Below are 25,379 nucleotides of genomic sequence, written 5' to 3'. Positions count from 1 at the left end.
TTTTGCGACTGCACTTGAAGAAACGTTCAAAGTTCTTGAAGTTTTCCACATCGACTGACATTCATGTCTTAAAGTAAGGATGGACTGTTGTTTCTTTTTGCCTATTTGAGCCTTTCTTGCCACAATATGGACGTGGTCTTTTAATAAATAGGGCCGTCTTCTGTATACCAACCCTACCTTGTCACAACACAACTGATTGGCTCAAACGCATTAAGAAGGAAATAAATTCCACAAATTAACTTTTAACAAGGCACACATGTTAATTGAAATGCATTCCAGGTGACCACCTCATGAAGCGGGTTGAGAGAATGCCAAGAGTGTGCAAAGCTGTCATCAAGGCAAAGGGTGGTTACTTTGAAGAATCTCAATATATTTTGATTTGTTTAACACTTTTTGGGTTACTACATGATTCCATATGTGTTATTTCATAGTTTTGACGTCTTCACTATTATTCTACAATGTAGAAAACAGTTTAAACAAATAAGAAAAACCCTGGAATCTGTAGGTGTGTCCAAACGTTTGACTGGTACTGTATGTAAGAATTGGCATTGAAGTTTTAATGGAAAACCATTAAGCAAAATTGTCCATTTGTCACATCCCTAGTATCGGCTATATTTCTCAGAGCGCCTCAGCTATGTGCTAAATTCACCATCTGAGCGGTAAAAGAAAACACTACTTTTAGGGTTGCTAGGCAACCTAAATCCTTATAAGAAAAGCATTGTGGTCTGGAGACAAGCGTTGTAAATTACAAAGTCCAACGGAATGGTTGAATTCCTGGCATGGAATCTGCTGGCGTTCCAAAAAGCTGGGCTTAGTGCCCGCTCTGAGGGCTGGAACTTAAAACCACTGGGAGACAGGACCAGGGAAAAGGATAACCACTGTAGCTGCCCTATGGGCTAACACAGTCATATCCTCCCAACTGTGGCAAAGTGACTGCATACACTCACTGACACTGAGACACATGGACTGTCAACCTCCCCAGTGATGACAGTTTCAAAGTGCTTTCAACAGTCAACACGACACAGCACAGCATTGCATAGAACAATGAACCTGGGCCTAATCACTGTTACAATCAAGACACTAAAACACTATGGGAGAACTGCCACGTAAAAGGCTCTCAATGCCACACACAGACACACACAGACACAAGACTGAGGGCAGACTAACTCATATTATGAGAATGATGAGTTCAAAAGGAGAGGGACTGAAAGGTGTGGCTTGTAACCCATCCATGCATTCCTCCTTTTCCCTTTGCTTTCTCTGTCTCCTCTGTCTTTGTATCTCTCCTTCCTCCCCATCTCCCTTCCTCCCTCACTCGAGTCCTTACCTCAAACCATATCTTGCTCTCTCTTTTTCCCCATAGGCTCTTTCTGTCACTCCAACAATGGGAACTAAAGTTATCCACCTTAAACAGGATTTCTGGCCTTGTTAGCATTTCCTTTGGACCGATGCCTTTGTGCACGTACAAGCAACACACACACACACACACACACACATACATACATACATATATTATATATATACACATATACACATACACAATTGACTGTTAACACACACACTGCACATAGCCATGCGGTCATATCTTATCTGACCTCATGCGGAATGCATGACACACACACACATATATACACACACATACACAGACACTATTAAACAAGTAACACCAGTTGACTCAGCCACTGCCAACAAGGACAATGCGCCAAAAGATAAATGCTTTTTACTAATTAAGAGGTCAATGATTGGACGTACCAGATCTCCATTTGATGATGTCATTGAACTCATCATTGGCTGCTCCCTCGATAGCGTCGCCAGGTGACGCCATGGTAGCCATTTTGTCCACCAGGTCCTCGTCTGTTTACCTCCGTTAGAATGTTAATCTGTTAACTTTTTTAAAGGAGTCCCACTTCTTCAAATCCAACGTCACCTAAATATGAAAAACAAATGTACTGAAAGTTAACTACATATTATTTCCTTGGATGCTATTGAGGCCTAGTTTGGTTGGTTGATTGAATCTGGTCTTGTCTAACAACATCACATGAAAAAACATTGATCTGTTCTACTCATCCATATGTGTCAGAGAACTATGACCACAACAGAACTCTCCCGTTTTATAAGACAGCTAGAAAAATGGTGTGATGGTTAAATGCAGCTGCCCTGCAAAAGTAAGAAGATGAGACTTCTCATTCAAATGGAAGACTTTCTCACCATACCCCACTGACACACACACCTTACACACAGGTGTAGGGCCAAGCCAAAGAGGCTGAGGGGACGGGTTGTTCCGTGACTCAGGATAAACTGACAGCTGTGTGTGTGTTGTGAGAGTGCACAACGCAAGGTTGTTGACCTGGCCTACAAGCAGAGTGTGATCTCACCTCTCTCTACACTAAACACAGGACAACTCCATCCATTATTATACAAAGAGCTCTAGAAATGCACTCCACACTGTTTTCACAAATCATTTACTTGAAATAATTTGACCTCTATGTGGTGAGTTGTGCACATTTAATGGGACTGTTATGTGATCTTACTGAGCAAATCAGAGAAGGGTGACGTTTGGCAGAGTATTAATTGGAGGTTATATAGAAATTGAGGTCAAAGTTAACAAAATCGGTCACCACAGTACATCCAGAATAGATGAAAGGTAATGTCATTGGCATACATCAACACTTTACATTGTATACCTTATGAAGACGAAGTAGTTCAGTTCATAAAATGTTTCTTAACTGACTTGCCTAGTTAAATAAAGGTTAAAAATATATATATAAACCCTTCATAAGAAAGACCACAAAGTTCATTTGAATAATACTAATATGTCTCTACCATGAGAGGAATGAAGACTCAATAGGGATACGTTTTATCTGTAACTAGCCTAAGTATTAATGCTTGGGGAGTGATGTAAGTATCCAAATATAGTATCTGTAAAGATGAAAAACCAATTGGCCAGTGTCTTCTCAATTTCAGTTCCTCCTCCAAAATTTAAAGTTGCTTTGACAACCGAAGGCAAAAAACATCAGCAACGGACCCAGTCGACTTGTTTAGCCAAATTAAAGGGCCTTCAACAGTTTCAGTAAATTGCATTAAATAGCAAGCAAATCTAGAATTTAGTAAAGTATACAGTTGTAGCTATACCCAGTTATAAATAATTTATTAACACGAATAGTTTGCTTTGAATGGCACCAATGTCTGCAATTTTCCAGGCCAATACTCATCTGTCATTTTAATCCGATCAGATTAGCACGAACATTCAAAATGTGGCTAGCAGACTCTTTTGAACTATGTGATATGGCACTGTTACAATTGCAAAAACAGGCAAATATGATTCAACAAGTGGTTCAACAAATTATAAAGAAACAATGCATTGCTAGTTGGATCACAAGGTCCTTGCACAATCTCAGACAATAGATGATTTATTGATTTGGCAAGTAGGCTACATTGTGTTTTCTTGAGTGTATTGGTGTAAATAATGATAGCCTATTTCGGCTACTATGTAGCCATAATTTAATCTCGAGTGTTTGCAAAACAATTCACACTCACCTTCGCTCCTGTCAATCAGGGGGCGCGATCGTGGAAAATCCGCGTATTTTGGCACAAAAATATATAATTAAAAGTTCGCTGTATTTGTGAAAAATTAGAAGCTAACAAAAATACCCTATCTTAAATGTTAAAATATATCAACACGAGGACCTTTAAGCCATTTTAAGAGGCGGGGGCACTCCAAACTATGCTAAAAAAGCACAGTCCAGCACATCCACACACTTCACTATAGCAATTTTCCAAAGCATCTAAGAAACTGCTGTTTGTGGGTCCGTTGTCTTCCTGATGGTTATCGGGTGTGTTCAGTTTTTTTGTTGATGAAAAAATGTTAGCTCATTTTACGGGAGAAACCCGCTCAGCTAACGAGGGAGTCCGTCCCAAACTTTGTTCCTGTTGCTACCTTTCCCTGCCTGCCCGCAAACTTCTGACGCGCAGATGGAAACATGGCGCGGTCGGCGTCACGTGACAGCGCGCACACGCGCTTGACTTGGTTCCCGGTTTTGACTGGAATGGACAGGCCAACAGTTTTTTGTCAGAGTTGAATTTTCGTACCAGGTTAAGAAAATTTCCGGAGCCGGTTAGGATAATTAACGTGGCAGGTTAGGTGAATTAGGTTAGGTTAGGAGAGCGGTTAGCTGAAATGCAAAAAAAATAAAAGCTGCACTCTTTCCAGCCATGACGGTGGTTCCCCCGACGATGGATATGAAATCTTTTGAATCGCTTGTGGCAACCAACTCAATCAAAAATATTAAGATGTAACCGTACCCAAAATACAATTTATGTGTTTTTCTGTTGTGTCACTTTATCTCAAATATATGGATCTTGTGGTTATTGGTTAATTATTATTGATTTAGTTTGTTTAGGCCACTCATTTCACATGGACTAGGGCTAATAGAATTTGGGCTGCTTATTGTTGTTTGCCTTCCAATGTCTCAAATAATAGTATAAACCCATGCTTTGTGCTTGTCTGCAGTCAAGGTGATACATTCCATGCCACTGAAGATGCTTGATATCTCAGAGCAAGCAAAAGCCTCAATGTCATTCAACTGTTGACATTGACAATGCAACATACCCTATACAGTCGGCCTATATCCTAAATGTTATAACTATGAGATATGCAATCTGAAATGACTGATGTGTATGTATGAAACATGGTTGCAATGTCAACCGTTTGAAGATCATCAAGGTAGGTGGACAAATATTTGATAGCAGTGTAGTTTACAGGTGTGGATAGCTCTTCTGGGCTAAACTAGAAACAATGACAGTGGTGCAAGTTTCACATTCATCCCTTTGAATGAGGTTTTCCTTTATCTTGAGTCAATCAGACACACACACATAGATAATTAATAATGAGTAAGCCTATCTACGATTGGCCTAAATATATAATTGATATTAAAGGCCAACATCTCAAAGGCAACCATTGCTGGTCAAGATTGAGTAGGCCTAATGGAAATCTAAACAACATCCTCTGCCTGGGCACCGGTGGCTTTAGTGATGTTGCCTTGTCCCCTCTCCCTCCCTCGTTTCAGTTGTCACTGCCTCTTTGTGTGCGCTTCCTCGCGCAGACCATAGAAGAGGATTGATTGCACAAATGAGCGCTCAGCAGGGCCCTCGCACAGGTGTCAGGTAACCGCACAGGTAAAATGAGCCGACCTGGGAGGAAGACTGCAAAATGAAGATGGAATGTAAGACCTAACCTGACCTATAAACCAGTTGATTTGAATGGAAAATAACAATAGGCCTCATGATGGGCCACATAAGATGACAGGTCACCCTTACATGCTAAGTCAACATTTAATATTACACTTTGAATACACCGGCAGCAGTATCTGTCAGATATTGCAATAAGTTTAATCACTCTTACACGTGCAAATCCATTGTCATGTAACTCATGTAAAGTCATGTAAAGCTTCCGTCCCTCTCCTTACCCCTACCTGGGCTTGAACCAAGGACCCTCTGCACACATCAACAACTGACAACCACAAAGCATCATTACCCATTGTTCGCGCACCACCGCTAACTAGCTAGCCATTTCACATCGGTTGCAGTTACATAGGATAAAGTGTTGCTTTCTGAGATATATAATACTGCTCTAATTATTATTCTGTGTTGGAGATGATCCAGGCTGTATCACAACCAGCCGTGATTGGGAGTCCCATAGGCGCATAATTGGCCCAGCATCGTCCGGGTTTGGCTGGTGTAGGCCGTCATTGTAAATAAGAGTTTAGTCTTAACTGACTTGCCTAGTTAAATAAAAAAATGTTTTAAATGTGGTGCCCTTGGCCTGAAAATTATGAAATTGAAAGGGCATGTAGTGCAGGCCTACACATAAAGGAGTTCTAGCGCCCCCTGGTGTCCAGCAGGATACATTTGCTCACGTTGTATATAGATTTATTACATTTACAATTAAGTCATTTAGCAGACGCTCTTATCCAGAGCGACTTACAAATTTATTTTTCTACTGTATTATTGACTGTATGTTTGTTTATCTCCATGTGTAACTCTGACTTGTTATATGTGTCGAAATGCTTTGCTTTATCTTGGCCAGGTCGCAGTTGTAAATGAGAACTTGTTCTCAACTTGCCTGCCTGGTTAAATAAAGGTGATATAAAAAATACAAAAATGGTGTAATTTATTAATTGATTAAATACCAGGGCCTAGGCTTACTGAAAAAAATATTCTAAATAGAGATTTGGCGTGAATCTCATGAGAAAAATACTAGTAAAAGTCAAGTACATGTTGCCTATTTCAACAATCAGCACATTGTATACTTGTTTTTGTAAAGCAATCATCATAACCCACCGTTTTTATTACAACATAAGGTTATTACATCGAGAATCAAGGCAATATATTTTATTGGCCAGTAGGGGGTAGCCTTGGCTACACTTTATCAGTTGACATAAACAAGACATTTATAGTCAGTTAATATATTCAACTGCTTCTTATGTGACATGTAGGTGTTACAATAACAGCAGCCCAACTATCAGATATAATGTTTTAATGGAACACACTGAAAGTGTTGTCGGATTACGTTATTAGAATGTAACACAATGAAAGTGCAGCCAGATTACGCTCTAACGTTTTAAAGACTTGACTGCAGCATATGACAAGCGAAAAACACTACCGAACAAGCCGTTTACAGTACCACAACCGCTTTAATTGAAAAACAACGTCGCATATTTTCGATGGAAGTGCTTTCCTTGAGCAAAACTTTCTACCAGGAGTGGGGTTCGAACCCACGCGGACATATGTCCATTGGATCTTAAGTCCAACGCCTTAACCACTCGGCCATCCTGGTATACACAACTCAATGCAACGGCGTATTGATAGATAAAGCTGCTGGAATGTGACCAATTGACATTAATACGTAATCTTTTTGTAGTTTGCATTAATACGTAATCTTTTTGTAGTTTGCCGAGCAATCCACTTCAACACAACGGCAGCTGCATGAAACAAGACAATGAGCTACCAAGGAACCCTCGATAACTGATATGCTATCGTTATCTAGTTACGCTAGTATCTGGCTACTATTCAACTTAAGCAAACGCAGGATTCACATTTCAAGATAAGTCTAAACATAATTATTTGTGCAGCTTAATTTGACTCTTAGCTCATAGCTAGCTGGCCATATTATTGTACTTGTAGCTAGCAAGCTGACGAAGAGAGGAAGAGGCGAAGCGAGATGTTTCACTCTCACCAAAATCTGTACACAATAAGGCCAGATATATTGGGTAAAATGTGAAGATCTATAGGTGCGTTCGTAAATTCACTCTGGTTTCAGGAGCACTCACTCCGGTTTCAGGAGCACTCGCTTGAGCGCAGAATAACTATGACTGATTAAATTTACGAACTGCTCAACACCCGTTGAATATGGCCAGTGTCAATAAACGTCGGCAAAAAAAACGTTATTACCAGCAGCACATTTACAGTCACTAGACACAGTCACATTTACAGTCAATAGCCTAAACAGCTCAGCTGGGGCGAGTAAAATGGTCAGAGTGAGGGGTTCTCTCATTTGTGTCGGGAAGTAGCTCGCCAACGTTAGCCAGTTTGCTTGGGTGCTTGACTGCCGTTGAGGCCAGAACTCTTGGATCAACCCTACTCCTCCGCCAGAGCGTCCAGTGTGGCTCTGAATTTACGAACGGACAATCTGACAATACTCTAAATTTACGAACGCCCAGAATTTGCTCTCTGGCACTCGAGATTTAATTTACAAACACACCCCTAAACCACAGATAGAACAATGAGAGATATTTCACCGGATGTATACATGTGAAGCATCCGCTTGGCTTTACCACTCACTACCATATTTGGGCAGAAAGGCAGCCCAGTGGGAGAAGATGGATTTTGCCCGACATTCAGCAGATTTTCTCATGGATGAAACTTTTGATATCAATACAGTTTTCTGTTACTAAAACTAAATAATATGTTATGAACAGAGTGGACAAAATGTTGTATACTTTACTATTTTCCCATATATTTTTTAAATCGCGTTGTTTAGAAGGCGTGCAAAGGCAAATTGAGTCATTGCACACGCGCACTTCACATAGTAGGCGTTCTCCAACGGAAATATATAGATGCATGCTAGAACGGGCCAATAGGATCTCGCTACCTCGTGCTTGGCTCTGCCCCCTCCTTGCTTGTTGTGCCCACTATGGCGAATTTGTTCCCATTGGAAAGGACAGGCTGTGGTCTATCTTGGATTACTATGAAACATATCTGCCTAAACCAAAATTGTTAGAACGGGCCAATAGGATCTCGCTACCTCGTGCTTGGCTCGGCCCACCTCCTTGCTTGTTGTGCCCACTATGACTAATTTGTTCCCATTGGAAAGGACAGGCTGTGGTCTATCTTGGATTAGTTTGAAACATATCTGCCTAAACCAAAATTGTGCATAACTAACCCAAGCTTGAAGCCTGCCTTCCGCTTTGGGATGACTCCCATTTTTAGGGAGGAGACATGAGCATCTCATTATATACGTATCTCTGGCTAACGTTAGCGATTTTGTGCATACCGCGTTTAAGGCTAGATTAGATATATGTATTCATATTGTTTTTGCAAACGTTCTAAACAGGCAGGCCATACAGGTGAAATAATGTTCAGCAACTTGACTACTACTATAGTCCTCACCCGGGCATTTCCGAAAGTGTCAAAAGTACCAAATGTGTCTGACACATGGCTATCTGAAACACAACAGTTCTATCTTGCAAAATATGTCTCACAGGCAATGCAGCTCCGAGGTAGACTACAATTGAAGACTATCATCTAGGATGCACCAGCACGTCCTTATCGAATTCTTAGGCGCATATTGAAGATGTTAAAAGTATGGAAGGCCAAGAGTTTCAAATTGTCCTATGGGCATTTTTACACGTGTTCATTACACCTGTTCAGTGTGCATTTACAGGTGATTAGAATGTTTGAATATTGTACTTCCAGACTCATGAAATTCTGCCCATTGCACACTTTCTGAGCGCCTGTGTAGTAACGGGTACATTTCATACCTCTGAAATTACCACATTGTAGCCTGTCCCATCTCAATTTCAGTGAGTTTGACTTCTGGCCTGTTGCGACGAATCGCTTACTCAGGGATGGAGATGTTTCTAAATATAGATCAAATTGTTAAAAATAGTCAAGGCATTGGTGAGAATTGGAGGAAGAAATTAAAACATGATTTTCCAAATAGCATTACAACTACAAAGCTGACGCTGGCTAGCTAGCTTATTTTCATTGAAATAGCATGGCTAGTTAGCTAACTAGCAATAGTCTTCTGTCTAGACTGTAACTAATGGTTGTTACGTTGTGGGACAGAGCAATATTTCTTTGTACTTGTCATCTGGCTGAGACGAACATTAGTTTAGAAAATAATTGTTTTCTTTGTGTATATTTGTTGTGTAATTGGTTGGCTTTGCTATGTATCAAGCTGAGATTTATTTACTCAAGTTAGCTAACTTAGCTATTAGCTAATGTTTTAGGAGAACATGCTAGCTCCCTGCAGAATCTAAACAATAGAGAATGGGGGAAAAGATCTGGCTGTTGCAGTGCCCAGACAAGGTGTGAGAGAACTGCTACAGATATAAAAAGGTAAGATCTCTATCTTGAGTAGCTATATTTCAAGGTTGAACCATGCAATATATATTTTATTGGCTTGCTAAATTAGCTGCTTTTCCTGAAAATGTCTCTGATAAAGCTACAATCTAGAACTTTAAAAGTTATTCAGCTGTCCCCGTAAGATAACTTTTTGAAGAACCGTTGTTGGTTCCAAGTAGAACCACTTTTGATTCCAGTTGGGTTCTACCTGGAACCAAAAAGGGTTATACTAAGGGGACAGCTGAAGAACACTTTTGGAACCCCTTTTTCTAAGAGTGTATCTAGATGTTGTTCTAATGCAATGTCCATGTTACAGCCACAACATGATGATCATGTCGTCAAACATCTGAAGTCTAGCGAGGAGGAGAAAAGCCTGCTTTGGATCAGCTGTCATGTTCGTCATATGAATCGGACCAAGGTGCAGCGTGGTATGCGTACATTCTTCTTTATTAAAGAAAGAACACTGAACAAACGAACGAAACGTGAAGCTATATGAAATAGTGCAGACAGGCAACTAAACATAGAATAAGAACCCACAAACACCAAAGGGAAAATGGCCACCTAAATATAATCCCCAAACAGAGACAACGATAAACAGCTGCCTCTGATTGGGAACCATATCAGGCCACCATAGACATATAAATACCTAAACATACAAAACCCCTAGACAATACAAAAACTAGCATACCCACCCTCATCACACCCTGACCTAACCAAAATATAAAGAAAACAGAGATATTAAAGGTCAGAGCATGACATGAGCAAGGAAGAACAACTAGCTATATCAGATCAACATGTTCAGGAGAAGCAGGGAGAGAGCAAGCTAGTAGTAGTAACATTATTATTTGAAACCTCACATGCACATGTATCTGTGTTATATTTAAGCGATAAGGCACCTCAGGGGTTTGTGGTATATGGACAATATACAAGGGCTGAGGGCTGTATCCAGGCACGACCAACCCCCAAGGTTAACAACATAATTGCAACAGTAAACAAGTAATATTGACTCATACCCGTGGTATACGGTCTGATATACCATGGCTTGCTATCTTATCTGTCTCATGTACCAATCATCAACATGAACAACACTGAATTCTGTTGAATTGTCAACTGGTCTAAATTCTTGTTAGGAAGATGTTGCTGTTCAGAATGACATGTTTATGACTGTTGATGTTCACAGGAATCTCCGAATGCTATGTTGAATGAGCACCATGGATGAAGGATGGGAAGGAAAACAGACAGCTTCTTTCTACCACATCTTCACCAAGTCATACAATGTTTGCTTCATGAACAATTCTTACATCTGAAATAAATACAGAATCATTTTAGTTTATTCTGTTCCTAATGCTGGATGTGAGTAATTTAGCAGGTCTATAGTATGTATTGTTTTGAAACGTTTATTTAATATCTATTCAGTCAACTATTTTATTTTATGTTTGCTAAAAGAATGTATGTTTTGTACTGTTACTTTTTGCATGCTGAAACAGTCTCATTAGTTTTGAGCTAGGCTATGATCGGGGAAATGTCTACTGTAAATGTTTATTTCCCTTAATGAGAACTTGGACAATGTCAGGAAATAAGTAGGATAAATGGACATCCTATCAATGACAAAATAAACTGCAGAGGTAGCCTTAAAAGATAACATTAGATCTGTGCATGTTATTACTGGACAGACGGCTAGCCAGAGCAGTGACCACATTTTCACATGGATGTATATACAAAATGCAACATGTAAAGTGTTGGTCTCATGCGCTGAAATAAAAGATCACAGACATTTTCCATAGGCACAAGAGGCTTATTTATCTCAAATGTTGTGCACCCTGGTCTTTCCTCCGTAACAGTTTATATGTTATTTTTTAGAAAACATTTTAATTCAGCCTTTGTGGTTTGAAAAGTATAGTGATTATTAATGCTTTAATTTTCCAAACAAATTGTGTTTTGGAAAAGTAGGTACAACCTGGCGTGAGATTTACACCCTCAATTTTCAAGGGCCAGAGAGAGCTCAAAAACCCCAACACTTTCCAGGGCTTGGGCCCCCCTCTCGGGGCAAACCCATTCCAGGGTGCCCTGCCCTTCACAAAGAAAAGAGAACTCTCACCGGGGCTCCCGCCAGCTTCTCTGCGATTGGTCGCGTTACCGCACTGGATGCCTCGCGGCGCCCATCTCTGCCAGTCCGTGGACATTCTGAAAGTAGTTTGAGGTCAGTAGGAGCTATTTAAATTATTATTACCAAGGAGCTATTGAAATTGTAAAGTTTGAAAAATGTATATAAAATTGTGTGAGATGAAAATGGACAAACTAAAGGGTGTGCAATATAGAAAGGTAGTCTGTGGACATTCTGAAACTTTAAGGTCAGTAGGTCACATGACCAAATAGCTATTGAAATTAGAATGTTTACAAAACTCATGTAAAATTGTGTGAGATGAAAATAGACAAACTAAAGGGTGTGCAATCTGTAGGGCTACTGGGTGTACATTCTGAACCTTGTTTGGAGTCAGTACATCACATGACCATGGAGCTATTGAAATTCAAAAATTTAAATCATTTAAAATAGTGCAAGATATAAATCAACAAAAAAAGTGTGTGCAATGTGTGCCTATGCCATCGGGTTAGCTACAACCAGTTTAGAAAGTTTTAGGAGTAATGGTTAAATAGCTATTGGAATATGAAATGTTTTATTTGTCTCTATATTGACGGTCCCTAACTGCTGTTGGTGGATGTAAGGAAAACTACAGGCGAATATCCGTCTAATATCCAACCTGAATCTGTCTTTACTTCGGTCTCTGAGGCCGTGTCTAGACTTGACAATTCATGCAGCTTTAGTATTCTGATTAAAGATTTCTGGCCATGGAATTCCGAACGCGTCATGCATCTACATTTAAATGGGTCTACCGTGTCCTCAGTATATACAGTAGGCGCGACAAGAGGGAAAGAAGGCGGGGTTCAAGGCCACACGCGTTCATCGAAGGAAGAATGATTACTGGCTAACTATGTTGACATTAACCAAATTGGAACTGTGAGTACTACCATGAGTACAGTTAATGTACTGCCACGAATAAATGTACTGGTCGAACTACAACTGATGAACACTTGCCAAAGAAAAGGAAGTAAATATGTGTTATTCTGTTAATCACCGCTACCTCATCTGAGCGTAGTTTTCCGTCGAGTCATCCTCTCAAGGTTCACTGTTTGTTTTATTGTTCACATTAATACATGTTATCTATTTTGTGTTCTTTCTTTTAATGCAGGAGTTCGTTTTCAATTCACTCAATATCGTTAGTCTGAATGCTTAGGGGTTTGAGAAATCCTACAAAAAGCAAAGCTTTATTTTTATACTGTAAACGCAGTAACGCAGATTTTGTCCTTCAGGAAACTCATTCGGGTGAAAGTGATTTGAAATTTTGGAAAGCACAATGGGGAGATATGGCCTATTTCAGTCATGGATCAAATCATTCTGCTGGTGTTTTGACACTTATTCACAGTTTAAAGGTTACGTTCTAGAATCCACATCTTCACAAGATGGGAGATGGGTCATAGTAACTGTTAAACTTGACAATGCTATTTTCATCATCTGTAATGTATACGGACATAACTCATATGCTCCTAATAAGACCCTTTTTACCCAATTTTCTAGGAAAGTACAGGATTTAAGCAACAAATCCTCAGAGGCTTTTCTAATTATTTCAATGGATTTTAATGAAACAACTGATGCATCTGCTGATCGTTTTCCTCCTAGAACGAGTCAAAACCCTCAAAATAGTAACATTATCATTACATTCTGCAAGGATCTCTGTGTTGAGGATGCCTGGCGTTATTTCAATCCGGATGCTAAGGGTTATACCTGGACCAACAAAAATATGTCACCTAAATCTAGAATAGATTTATTCCTAATTTCCCCTTTTTTGTTACAATTTGTTATAGATGTAGATCATCAGTTGGCTCCCTTTTCTGAACATCACTTGATTTCCCTGAATTTACAAGCTGCTAAAAAATCTAAAGGTACTCGAGGATATTGGAAATTAAACACACTTCTTAAAGATACTGCTCTCATTGAAAACATCAAGTCATTAGCTAAATATATTTTTGCTAGAAAATACTTAGGTCATGGAAGTAGATGGGCATGTTTCAAATATAAAGTCAGAGTGGTAGTCTTTAAACGCGCCAAAGAGCTAATGCAATTAAAGAACCTTAGAGGAAAAAGAGATGATGAGCAAGCTTGACAGTTTTCTAAAGAAATATAATCTATCTGAAGAAGAGGAGTCTCTTCAGGTCTTTACAACTAGAATTAGAACAGATTTACACGGATCTGGCATCTGAGTGCCTTTGTAAGGTCAAGAGCAAAAAAAAATGATTTTGCACTTGAAAAGAGAAACTACAAAAGAAAATCTATAACTGCACTCAAAATGAACAATGTTTTATGCAAAGATCCCATTATAATATCATAATTTGTCAATTCCTTTTATGAAAACCTTTACAGCTCTCAATTTCAGGAAGATGGTTGTGAAAGCTACATTTGCCACATTCAGAATTGTGTCCCTGTAATTGAGGATGATTTCCACTCAGTTTGCGATTCACCTGTGTCAATTGAAGAATTAGAGCGGCTCTGAATTCAATGAAAAAAGAGAAATCACTTGGCCCTGATGGCCTGTCAGTTGAAATCACCTGGCCCTGATGGCCTGTCAGTTGAAATCACCTGGCCCTGATGGCCTGTCAGTTGAAATCACCTGGCCCTGATGGCCTGTCAGTTGAAATCACCTGGCCCTGATGGCCTGTCAGTTGAAATCACCTGGCCCTGATGGCCTGTCAGTTGAAATCACCTGGCCCTGATGGCCTGTCAGTTGAAATCACCTGGCCCTGATGGCCTGTCAGTTGAAATCACCTGGCCCTGATGGCCTGTCAGATGAAATCACCTGGCCCTGATGGCCTGTCAGTTGAAATCACCTGGCCCTGATGGCCTGTCAGTTGAAATCACCTGGCCCTGATGGCCTGTCAGTTGAAATCACTTGGCCCTGATGGCCTGTCAGTTGAAATCACTTGGCCCTGATGGCCTGTCAGTTGAAATCACCTGGCCCTGATGGCCTGTCAGTTGAAATCACTTGGCCCTGATGGCCTGTCTGTTGAAATCACCTGGCCCTGATGGCCTGTCAGTTGAAATCACCTGGCCCTGATGGCCTGTCAGTTGAAATCACCTGGCCCTGATGGCCTGTCAGTTGAAATCACTTGGCCCTGATGGCCTGTCAGTTGAAATCACCTGGCCCTGATGGCCTGTCAGTTGAAATCACCTGGCCCTGATGGCCTGTCAGTTGAAATCACTTGGCCCTGATGGCCTGTCAGTTGAAATCACCTGGCCCTGATGGCCTGTCAGTTGAAATCACCTGGCCCTGATAGCCTGTCAGTTGAATTCTATAGACAGTTTTGGGAGTTACTAGAAGACCCGATATTATCAATATGTTTCAAGATTGCATTGAAAATGGGGAAATGGTCTCCACTATGAAACAGGGCCTTATTTCATTGATTCCGAAGCCCGATAAAGACCCTTCTCTCATTGACAATTGGAGATGAATTACTTTATTAAATGTTGATTACAAATTGATTGCTCTGGTTTATGCCAAAAGATTAAAGAAAGGAATAGATACCATTATAAATTACACTCAAACAGGATTTATGAAGGGCCGTCTCATAAACTCTGACATTTGTTTAGTCTTGGACCTTATAGATTATTCAGATATTCCTGACATGCCAGGGTTAGTGGTTAGAGCGTTGGACTAGTAACCAGAAGGTTGCAAGTTCAAACCCCTGAGCTGACAAACCTGTCGTTCTGCCCCTGAACAGGCAGTTCACCCACTGTTCCTAGGCCGTCATTGAAAATAAGAATTTGTCCTTAACTGACTTGCCTAGTTAAATAAAGGTCAAATAAATAAAATAAAAAACATTGTCTGGGAAAATGCAGGGTTAATCCTTGCAAAGTACTTATTTACCATTATGAACACTGCCTATATTTTTGACATGAAAGATATAATATGTTACTATTGCAATGATAACAAAACCACTGAAATGATTGTTAACTTTTTTTATTGTTGTTGCCAAATACTTTATACACAAACAAAAATTCCAAAATTCTATTTTTCTGATTTGAATTTAATTATCTGATTAAAACATTAACCCTAGTGAATAACAACAAGAATAACATCTTCATGAATCATTATAATAAGATATTTTCAGAGTGAATATAATTGCACTTAAATTGTTCATTTTTCGTATTATTTTATTGATATTTTTTGTATGTTTGAGTATTGTTAATACCTGTGTTTGGTTTGTTAGACATGTTTGATGTAGCAATGTAGGTTGATTTTTATTTAATATATATATATATATATATATATATATATTATTTATTATTATTCTTTTTAATACCCTGTCCTCGTTGTGTCCGGATTACCCTTTCCCGCGATATATTCAAACGTCAGTATGCATTCTACAAATGGTGGAATAGACAAAATATGATAACACAACAACTGATGGCAGTATCTAACTACTGTAGCTAACTTCTGTAGCTAGTTAGCTAGCAAGCAATGCTAAATGGATTGCAAACAGTTTAGCATAACTCTAGCGAGCCAAACAAAAAAGCATTTTTCTAAATATTAGCTAGGTGTCTAGCATTAATGAGGCCAGCAACATCTTATAATAGGTGTCTCTCGGTCCCAAAACACAGGTTTTCTGGAGACTTGTGGGAGGAGTGCTGGTGAAGTCACTCACCGTATGCGCTTTCGGTAGCCTGATTGTGTCTAGACCAACGCTTCTTTCGATCACACCGATAATGTATTTGCGCAAAATAGTACGTGCAGCACCATCCGGATATGAATGCAACAAAAGTTCAACATTCACCTTCTGCTACCATTTCTGTCAAGCCATCTACGCATACAGTTTGAAGCATTTGCCCCACACCAAACGCACTGCAATTGCCTCTGCAGCACAATGCCTCAAGGCAAAAGCAGCATTTCATTGGAAATTAATGTAATTCTGTTGTACCAAACTGCAAAGAAGCTGTCCGTGTGTTCGAAGTGTGAGGGGAAATTAGCACACAATGCAGGCCTGACCACCTCCAGAAATGGTCAGCCAGATCTCAACATGACTTTTGTGCGAAAGGAAAGTTGCTGTGTTTCAATGGCATATGAGGAAGTGTTAATAAAACAATCGCCTTAACATTACTATCACCTCATAACATGTCCAGGTTTTGAATTCACTTTATGGTTAAATAGTTGCAAAATGTTAAATTCCTCTGCTCAGATTGCAAGGTGTGTGATGTTGCAGTGTACAACAGACACTGTCCTTTCTCTCCTACACAAACAGGTTCTTAGGCTGTCCCCATAGGATAACACTTTTTGGTTCCAGGTAGAACCTTTTTGGTTCTATGTAGAGTGGAACCCTCTGGAGAAAGAGTTCTTCATGGAACCAAAAAGGGATCTTCAAAGGGTTCTCCTTTGGGGACAGTTAGAGAACCTTTTTAGGTTCTAGATAGCACCTTTTTTTTCTAAGAGTATCTGAATGAACAGTGCCTCAAGTATGTTGGCAGAATCATTATATTTGTCAAACATGACTGGCGTTTAGCCTATATATATATATGTAATTAAAAGTCTCATTAATGTTTTCAGGCACCTCCCTCATGTTAGCTTGGTCTGGATACGACAGGCTGTAGCCAATACGCATAGGCTATAACCTACTCTTTGACATGTAGGCTAATTATTTATTATTTACATACACTTACTTTTTAAATAACAAACAGTGTTCTTATTTTCAATGACAGCCTACTCTGGCCGAACTCTAACCCGGACGATGCTGGGCCAATTGTGCTCTGCCCTATGAGACTCCCAATCCCAGCCGGTTGTGATACAGCCTGGAATTGAACCAGGGTCTGTAGTGACATATCTAGAACTGAGATGCAGTGCCTTAGACCGCTGCACCACTCAAGAGACTATATGCTTACTTACAAGCCCTTAATCAACAATGCCGTTTTAAGAAACTTAATTGCTGTGATGAAGAAAATGCTGTAACAATTAATGACAAAACTACATCACCCTCGGAAAAATATCAGAATCAGAGAACAGGATAGCTACTTAACAGAACAGCTACTGCTTTTCAAATCAATTTAATTGGCTATTTTGGTTTAATGGCCTTGGTGCCCTGGCGGTTTGGGCACCTCTTGAGTGCCAAATGACCTTGCCCCTAAAATCACGAAATTCCAGCAGTGGCCCAGGGACCCCAATCATATTTTTTTTTTCACACAGTTTCCACATGTCCTGATTTATCATCAGGTGAATGATAATGCCAAGGAGAAATAATCAACATTTAAAATGAATAGATTTGGTAGGTCGTTTTTCATTATTTTGACCTCCCCACATTACAATTGGAAGAGGAAGTGTAAACTCTAATATAGCCTATTATCTGTAAAGGTAATTCCAAAGTCCAAACACATTTAAGCAACAACAAAAAAATGAAAAAGAGCAGCTGTTTTGCTGGTTAAACAAAGGTTAGCAAAAATGTATGTCCTAGTCAAGAAAGCTTACCAGACGCACTGGTATTCTATTTATTCACTGGTGCTTTTTGTATTTAACCAGTCAGTTAAGAACACATTCCTATTTACAATGACGACCTTTTTCACCATGTCAGCTCGGGGAGCCGGTCTTGCAACCTTTCTGTGATTGGCCCAACGCTCGAACCTGTAGGCTACCTGCCGCCAAGTGTAATTGGCTCCAATGAGTGTAATTCGCGCAATATTAGGTGTTGAGAAATAAAGTTGACATCATTATAAAGAAGACATTCTCCTTTTTTTATACTGTAGGTAGCCTATGTAATTCAAAATGTATTTATTATGTTGTTGCTAGCGATATACATTAAAACATTGGGGGGAGGGAAATCAACTTTTTTTGTGGACCCCCTACAGTACAGGTCGAACACTCCTGCTGAAGCCTGAAAACCCGGTTTTTGGATGTTGTGGCAAGAACATCATATTTTTAGTCAGGTTGTGACGCAATGCTCTGGACAGCTGTGCAGTTTCCGACAATCACTTCTACTTCCACTCGCCCCCAAAGCGTACATAGTCTGCCTCACTGATGCCAATCTAACCCAAACTAAACCACTCCTCCCAGTTCCGATATCTTTTATTATTCAAACTGAGCTAGAAACCTGCTAGACCACCAGGGATTCGGGGATCTGGATTCGGGGATCTGGATTGGGCATGGCTGCAGGTAAATAGGCTTCACTGTCCCCCTTCACCTGATATTTCAAACTAACTCATCTTCATTCCAGAGTCACATGGTGGTTTAGTGCTAAAGTTAGCCATGCTACGCCTAGGTGGGAGCATTGTTCTACGCCGCCGTCAGTCAACACAAATCATCCTGAAGTCGCACTAAAGTCGGATAGGATGTTGCGGCACTACGGGGGGCCTGATTTGGAATGAAAACGTGTTATATTGGTAGCCTGCATCATAACAGAACAGGTATGGTGCTCTGCCCTTCAAAGCTTTTGTTTGTCAGGTGAAAAATGACAAAAAAATGAACTGTTTAGATGACATTCAGATGTCATTGCTGTGATGGAGAAAATGCTGTAACAATGCAGGATAAAACTATAACACCCTCAGAAAAATATCAGGATCAGATAAAATATCACAATCTTATTTGTTGGAATCAAGAGTGAATTCCTTTTGGGTTTTCTAATAGCAAATAAACATTCAACATCTTTATTTTATCAATATCTTGATGACAATAATATCTCTCAATGCTCGAGACCTGAGAAGACACTACTGCCTATTTTGTCAATCTGATGAGGTAAAACACATTTTTAGATTAGCCCATAAATCGGATAATAACCAACTCTGTAAAGAACTTGTTTGGTGAGAAACGCCACCCACAACTATTCTCTGGTTAAGACGTGTGAATGCTGCTGGGTATGTCAGACCAGAAGGAGTTTCAGTATCAAGGACTCTTTTCTAAAACAGGTATGACAACTTTACGGTCTCTGCGTGTTTATTTTTTTATAAAGAGTTTAGGATAAATCTTTATTTTAATATTCATTTATTTAATCTCTCCTGGCCATAAGTGACGACAGATGTAGCTGTACCAATGATTTAGACCGTTTGGAATTTTATGGCGAGCTTCTCTCGCTCCGACCAATGAATGAATGCGATCATGCGCAGCTGGCAAAAATAATTGCTGTCCTTTATGAAATGACAATGTTCATGTAAAAATGACCAAATAGTTTTGCTTTAAACGGTCAGTCTAACAAAACTATTTCTTATGGTGAACCTGAACAATCTAAATAAAATCGGAATGATTGCAAACCCCAATCAGAAGTTGGATGTGAGTTGCGTCCACTCCAGGAGGCTACACAGCTCCCTCCGGTAAAACTCTTTCTACAGCGCATTTGGCGACAATAACACAGCAAATTACATTGGTTGTCGCTCAACTAATAAAGTCTATGATTTGACATTGTGAAAGCCATTTTACAAGCATCTGAATGCTGATGTAGGAATAGCCTATTAGAACAATTAGAACAGGGATATGCCTACCTCTCGTTGGCACGAGAAACTGTATGCGCCCAGTTGTTATCTGATAGTAATATGCAGCTACATGCATAACATTTTGAACTGAAGGAGAGGAGCTTCAATTCAGTCATAATAGATGAGGTATTTTTCGAAATAAACAATATGAGGAAAAACACCTGTAATGTTTGAATCTGTTTTCTGACCGATTCATGCTTAATTTGGATTGGTTTAGGATTCATCACTCCAGAGAAAAGTTTCTACTGCTCCAGAGTCCAATGGCTGCAAGCTTTACACCACTCCAGCCAACACATGGCATTGTGCTAGGTTTGTGTGTGGCTGCTCGGCCATGGGAACCCGACGAGCTTTACACCACTCCAGCCAACACATGGCATTGTGCTAGGTTTGTGTGTGGCTGCTCGGCCATGGGAACCCGACGAGCTTTACACCACTCCAGCCAACACATGGCATTGTGCTAGGTTTGTGTGTGGCTGCTCGGCCATGGGAACCCGACGAGCTTTACACCACTCCAGCCAACACATGGCATTGTGCTAGGTTTGTGTGTGGCTGCTCGGCCATGGGAACCCGACGAGCTTTACACCACTCCAGCCAACACATGGCATTGTGCTAGGTTTGTGTGTGGCTGCTCGGCCATGGGAACCCGACGAGCTTTACACCACTCCAGCCAACACATGGCATTGTGCTAGGTTTGTGTGTGGCTGCTCGGCCATGGGAACCTGACGAAGCTCCCGACAAACAGTTATTGTGCTGATATCCCTTCCAGAGGCTGTTTGAAATTCGGTAGTGAGTGTTGCAACTGAGGACACAATTTTTCGCGCTACGCACTTCAGCACTCGGTGGTCCTGTTCTGTGAGCTTGTGTGACCTACCACTTCGCAACTGAGCCGTTGTTGCTCCTAGACTTTTTCACTTCACAATAACAGCACTTACAGTTGACTGGGGCAGCTCTAGCAGGGAAGAAATTTGATGAACTGACTTGTTGGAAAGATGGCATCCTATGACAATGGCACATTGAATGTCACTGATCTCTTCAGTAAGGTCATTCTACTGCCAATGTTTGTCTATGGAGATCGCATGTCGGTGTGCTCAAACGGGTGTGGCTGAAATAACCGAATTCACGCATTTCAAGGGGTGTCAATGTAGTGTATGTATTTAGGTTGCTGTTTGTCTGTTTTGAAAACATTAAGAACACTTTCCTAATAATGAGTTGGACCCTCCCATTTGCTCTCAAAACAGCCTCAATTCATCAGAGCATGGACTCTAATGGGTGTGAAAAGCATTCCACAGGGATGCTGCCCATGTTGACTCCAATGCTTCCCACAGTTGTGTCAAGTTGGCTGGATGTCCATTGTGTGGTGGACCATTCTTGATACACACAGGAAACTGTTGAGTGTGAAAAACCCAGCAGCGTTGCAGTTCTTGACAGAAACCAGTGCGTCTGGTACCTACTACCATACCCCATACCCAGTTTCTTAAAGTCTTTTGACTTTCCCATTCACCCTCTGAATGGCACACATACACAATCCATGTCTCAATTGTCTTAAGGCTTAAAAATCATTCTTTAACCTGCCTCCTCCACTTCATCTACACTGATTGAAGTGGATTTAATAAGTGACATCAATAAGGGATCATAGCTTTCGCCTGGATTCACCTGGTCAGTCTATGTCATGGAAAGGGCAGGTGTTCTTAATGTTTTGTACACTCAGTGTAAATGTGATGATGTTGATAGGTTTATCTCTAACAGCTTTGCTATCACCCAGTCATGGTGAACAGCCAGGACCACCAGCAATAGTTTTTTTGTGTGTGAGTGATCATGTCTACACCCCTATCACCTCCTCCCCCTCTCCTTCTCTCGCCCCAGACCCAGCCATGAGGGACCGTCTGAGCCACATGCAGGAGCTGTCCCAGTCCAACGGCCATGTGGAGCAGATGGACTATGCCGAGTCCGGGGAGTCCGTCTCCGGGGACTCCATCAATGTGGACCTGGAGGAGGAGCTCCCTCACCAGGCTGTGGTGTGGGACAATACCCCTGAACTGGAGGAGGTCTTCTCCCAGTCCCAGCAGGTCCACCGTGAGGTCCAGCTTATCCGCCTCGAGGTCAAACGCTTACGTGAGCAGAACTCACGTGTGCTCCAGGGCACCACTAGGATGTCAGTCGTTAAGAGAGACTCCAACACCATCGCAGCTGACATTAAGGCCCGTGCTGAGGGTGTGCTGACGTGCCTCAAGGACATGGACTCCGCAGTGCGGGAGCTGGAGGCAGTGCATGGCTCCAACGCCGCCGTGACTCGCATCGCCAGGACCCAGTACGCCTGCCTGAGCAACAGCTTCCGTGATGCCATGTTCGACTACAATGAGACAGAGATGAGCCACAGGGAGAGTTGCAAAGCCCACATTCAGAGGCAGATGGAGATCGTGGGGCGGGAGGTGACGGGTGAGGAGGTGGAGGAGATGATCGAGACAGGCCAGTGGAATGTCTTCAATGAGAACATCCTGTCAGAGGGCAAGACAGCGCGCTCGGCGCTCAACCAGATCGAGAGCCGCCACCGAGAGCTGCTGGACCTGGAGAGCAGGATCCAGAGCATCCATGAGATCTTCCTGGATGTGGCTCTGCTGGTGGAGGAGCAGGGCCCCATGATGAACACCATCCAGACCAATGTCCAGAAAACAGATGTGGCCGTCCAGGAGGCACTGGTCAAAATCAGCAAGGCCAAGCGCCACAACAAGAACAACCCCTTCAAGAAGATGTTCTGCTGCTGCTTCCCCTGCGTCAAATGAGGCAGAGACTGAGGAAGAAGACTGGGCAGTGTTGTAGTACTCAGTCCGGTCTCAAGATGGTCTTGTCTCGGTGTCCAGTATTGACTTGGTCGCGGACATTGAGGACTCATCATTTCTTCCTTGGACCAGCCAACACCAGCGGAGTAAAAAACTCATAATTATCCGCTTCCATTCAGCTAATTCATATATTTTATTGTAGCCTTAGTTATCTATCATCTGTTAGAAAACAGTCAAATCTCGCTGAACCATCCTATCAACCCTACTAAATCAGAACCCTCCTATCACCCACCCTTGGATACCAATGGCAATATATACTTTGGAAGAGTCTGTGAAATAATTATATTATTGCCTTTTTTAAATATGCTTTTCAGGCACTGAAGTACATCTAAATAAACATATCAATGCCTTTCTAGAAGAAGAAAAAACACGGTTATTTTCTGCTTTAGAAATGTTTGTTTTCTACCCTCCTATAGTTAATTCCCTCTACCCTTAACAGTATATAAACTGTGAGATAATAATGATTAAAGTGTACTTTTTTGTTGTTCTCTGTCTGAACATTAAATCCACAACTTTAAACGAGAATAAAATTAAGAATACTTTTTGTCAAGAGTATTTTGTACACAAGCACAATGTCACATTTACTTTGACTACCAGTCACAATATAGTTGACACAGAGTATTGTCTCTCTCCGTCTCTCAAATGCAATATACTTTAACACAATGAGTCCCACTGTAGCGCTGGTGCATTCTGGACTTCTAACCCCTTTTCTCTATGACCTCACAAGCTACACAAGAGGCATTAGAAGCTGAGGGGTTCTTCTACATAGAAGATCATAGGAAATCCCAGGACATAGTATCTATAACACTGTAATAAGCTCACAAACTCTAAACTCCACACAGTTGTCACTGACTAGCTGGATATACAGTTCCCTCTGAGCAAACAATTTCTGCACTTAAAGCATTCATATAAATTCATTATGAACAGGTTTTTTCTTTGGCAGACTAAATTTTTTTGATTGACATTTGTCAATAAAACCTGTGAATGCAACTGTTTCTGTGAAATTGTTTTGTGCTATACTTGCAGCCCTGGTTGTCATGAAAATGGTAAAACACTTTAATTGTGAGGATAAATATAAGGATAATGAAAGTAAAATCAATGAAAAGCCCATTTTTGCTGGGGTCTCGGGACAGATACTGTAGGGTTAATGGCAGGTCAATGTTGCTAAGTGATACACAAAAACAACAGCAACAACAATAAGAATAGTAGCTACTAGCTTTAATACTAAACCCAAATAATGTGCTGCAAACTCTATCACATCAGACCTTTCCCCAAAAGTATACAAAGCAACTATGCAGAGGTTGTTGATTCTGCTCTTCACAAGTCCTCATTGTCAGCCCTAGCTATGTAAACACAGTTCCCAAAAACAGCACTAGAGCTGTATTGGAAAACCCCTGTACGTTTCTCTGTCTCTCTCTGTCACTCTCTCGATCTCTCTCTAAAATCCTATTTGCCCAAATAATGCATGACCATTATGCGTTGCCACAAAGATCTGAATTGACCAGCTAAACAGAGCGCCTTATCTTTACAGTTCAATACAATCACCATGATGTCCTCTATGTCCAAGACGCTATTTGAGAGAGATAGACGAGAAGGATGCATGAATTACTCAAAAAATGAGCACTTAACCCACCTAAGAAGAGGGTGTCAATAGCACAGAACCAAGATGCAACTGCTTTGAATATCACGGTCTGTCTGTGCAATTGACCTATTGGACATTTGCCTTTAGAACAAGTCATATCTAATAGGAATAATGACGGAATGATATATTTAATAAAAATGTATTACATAGACTGCTGCGCCACTACAGACCCGGGTTCAATCCCGGGCTGTATCACAACCGGCCGTGATCAGGAGTCCCATAGGGCCCCAGCATCGTCCAGGTTTGGCCGGTGTAGGCCGTCATTGTAAATAAGAATTTGTTCTTAACTGACTTGCCTATTGAAATAAATACAAAATAATGACTGAGTATCACTCTCCATATTTTCAAGCATAATATATATATATATGCATGTGTATATATAGCAGTAAGGTCCAGTAGGTAAAACGTCTGAGGTGATTTTCCCTCCAACAGCAGTGTGTTGGTTAGGATAAATAATCATTAACAGGGAATAGACTCACACTTCACTGAGCTGGTGTTAAGAGAGAGGACAGCAGTGTCCAGGGCCACACACGCACACACACTATTTCTCTTATCAACAGAAACACTTCACATCACTGCATGCTGAAGACTTCAGCTGGGCAGTCGTTTTAAACTATGGATTCTAACATTGATCTCACTGCAGTCAAATAGGCTTGGATCACACACATAGGCATTTATTGTGGGTGTGTCCTTGTGTTTAATCACTGATGTTAGCTTAAAT

General features: G+C 40.9%; 2 protein-coding genes, 1 long non-coding RNA gene and 1 other non-coding gene across 7 annotated transcripts in view; 2 read left to right on the top strand and 2 right to left on the bottom strand.

Moving 5' to 3' along the window:
* utrn (utrophin) overlaps window positions 1–3,978 on the bottom strand; it is a 339,503-nt gene extending 335,525 nt beyond the window's left edge. The window contains exons 1-2 of the mRNA XM_064991301.1: window positions 3,538–3,978; window positions 1,753–1,927 (exon numbers count right to left, since the gene is read on the bottom strand). Coding sequence (XP_064847373.1) covers window positions 1,753–1,834 — 82 coding nt within the window. The 5' untranslated portion in view covers window positions 1,835–1,927; window positions 3,538–3,978. The remainder of the gene's footprint in view (window positions 1–1,752; window positions 1,928–3,537) is intronic.
* A 2,774-nt stretch (window positions 3,979–6,752) lies between these two features.
* On the bottom strand, window positions 6,753–6,835 carry trnal-uaa (transfer RNA leucine (anticodon UAA)). Its single transcript has one exon. It is a non-coding gene; the product is annotated as a tRNA-Leu (tRNA).
* A 134-nt stretch (window positions 6,836–6,969) lies between these two features.
* LOC135557741 (uncharacterized) lies at window positions 6,970–11,403 on the top strand. The gene is made up of 3 exons (XR_010458254.1): window positions 6,970–9,618; window positions 9,941–10,052; window positions 10,805–11,403. It is a non-coding gene; the product is annotated as an uncharacterized LOC135557741 (long non-coding RNA).
* Window positions 11,404–12,355: 952 nt separating this feature from the next.
* Window positions 12,356–23,560, top strand: LOC135557740 (syntaxin-11-like). 4 transcript variants are annotated; one of them, XM_064991296.1, is made up of 3 exons: window positions 18,644–18,869; window positions 18,976–19,120; window positions 22,043–23,560. In XM_064991296.1, exons 2-3 carry the CDS (start codon window positions 19,078–19,080, stop codon window positions 22,957–22,959), a joined length of 960 nt encoding a protein of 319 aa, XP_064847368.1. In that variant the 5' UTR covers window positions 18,644–18,869; window positions 18,976–19,077; the 3' UTR covers window positions 22,960–23,560. The 4 variants fall into 4 exon arrangements, with proteins under 4 accessions (XP_064847370.1, XP_064847369.1, XP_064847368.1 ...); XM_064991298.1 differs by lacking the exons at window positions 18,644–18,869; window positions 18,976–19,120 and adding an exon at window positions 12,356–12,640; XM_064991297.1 differs by lacking the exon at window positions 18,976–19,120 and having other exon boundaries at window positions 18,630–18,869.
* Window positions 23,561–25,379: the final 1,819 nt, after the last annotated feature.

This window comes from Oncorhynchus masou, chromosome 16 (genome assembly GCF_036934945.1).
Source record: "Oncorhynchus masou masou isolate Uvic2021 chromosome 16, UVic_Omas_1.1, whole genome shotgun sequence".
NCBI classification, from domain to species: domain Eukaryota; kingdom Metazoa; phylum Chordata; class Actinopteri; order Salmoniformes; family Salmonidae; genus Oncorhynchus; species Oncorhynchus masou.
Note: the sequence above shows the minus strand (reverse complement) of the source record. Positions and strands in the feature narration are given on the sequence as shown.

Bases quoted from the DNA above. Each gene is read 5' to 3' on its own strand.
- LOC135557740 (XM_064991295.1), top strand. From the start codon at position 19,558: ATGCTGCTGGGTATGTCAGACCAGAAGGAGTTTCAGTATCAAGGACTC. The intron at 19,619-22,042 runs GTATGACAACTT...CTCTCGCCCCAG, and splicing joins AGGACTCTTTTCTAAAACAG to ACCCAGCCATGAGGGACCGT.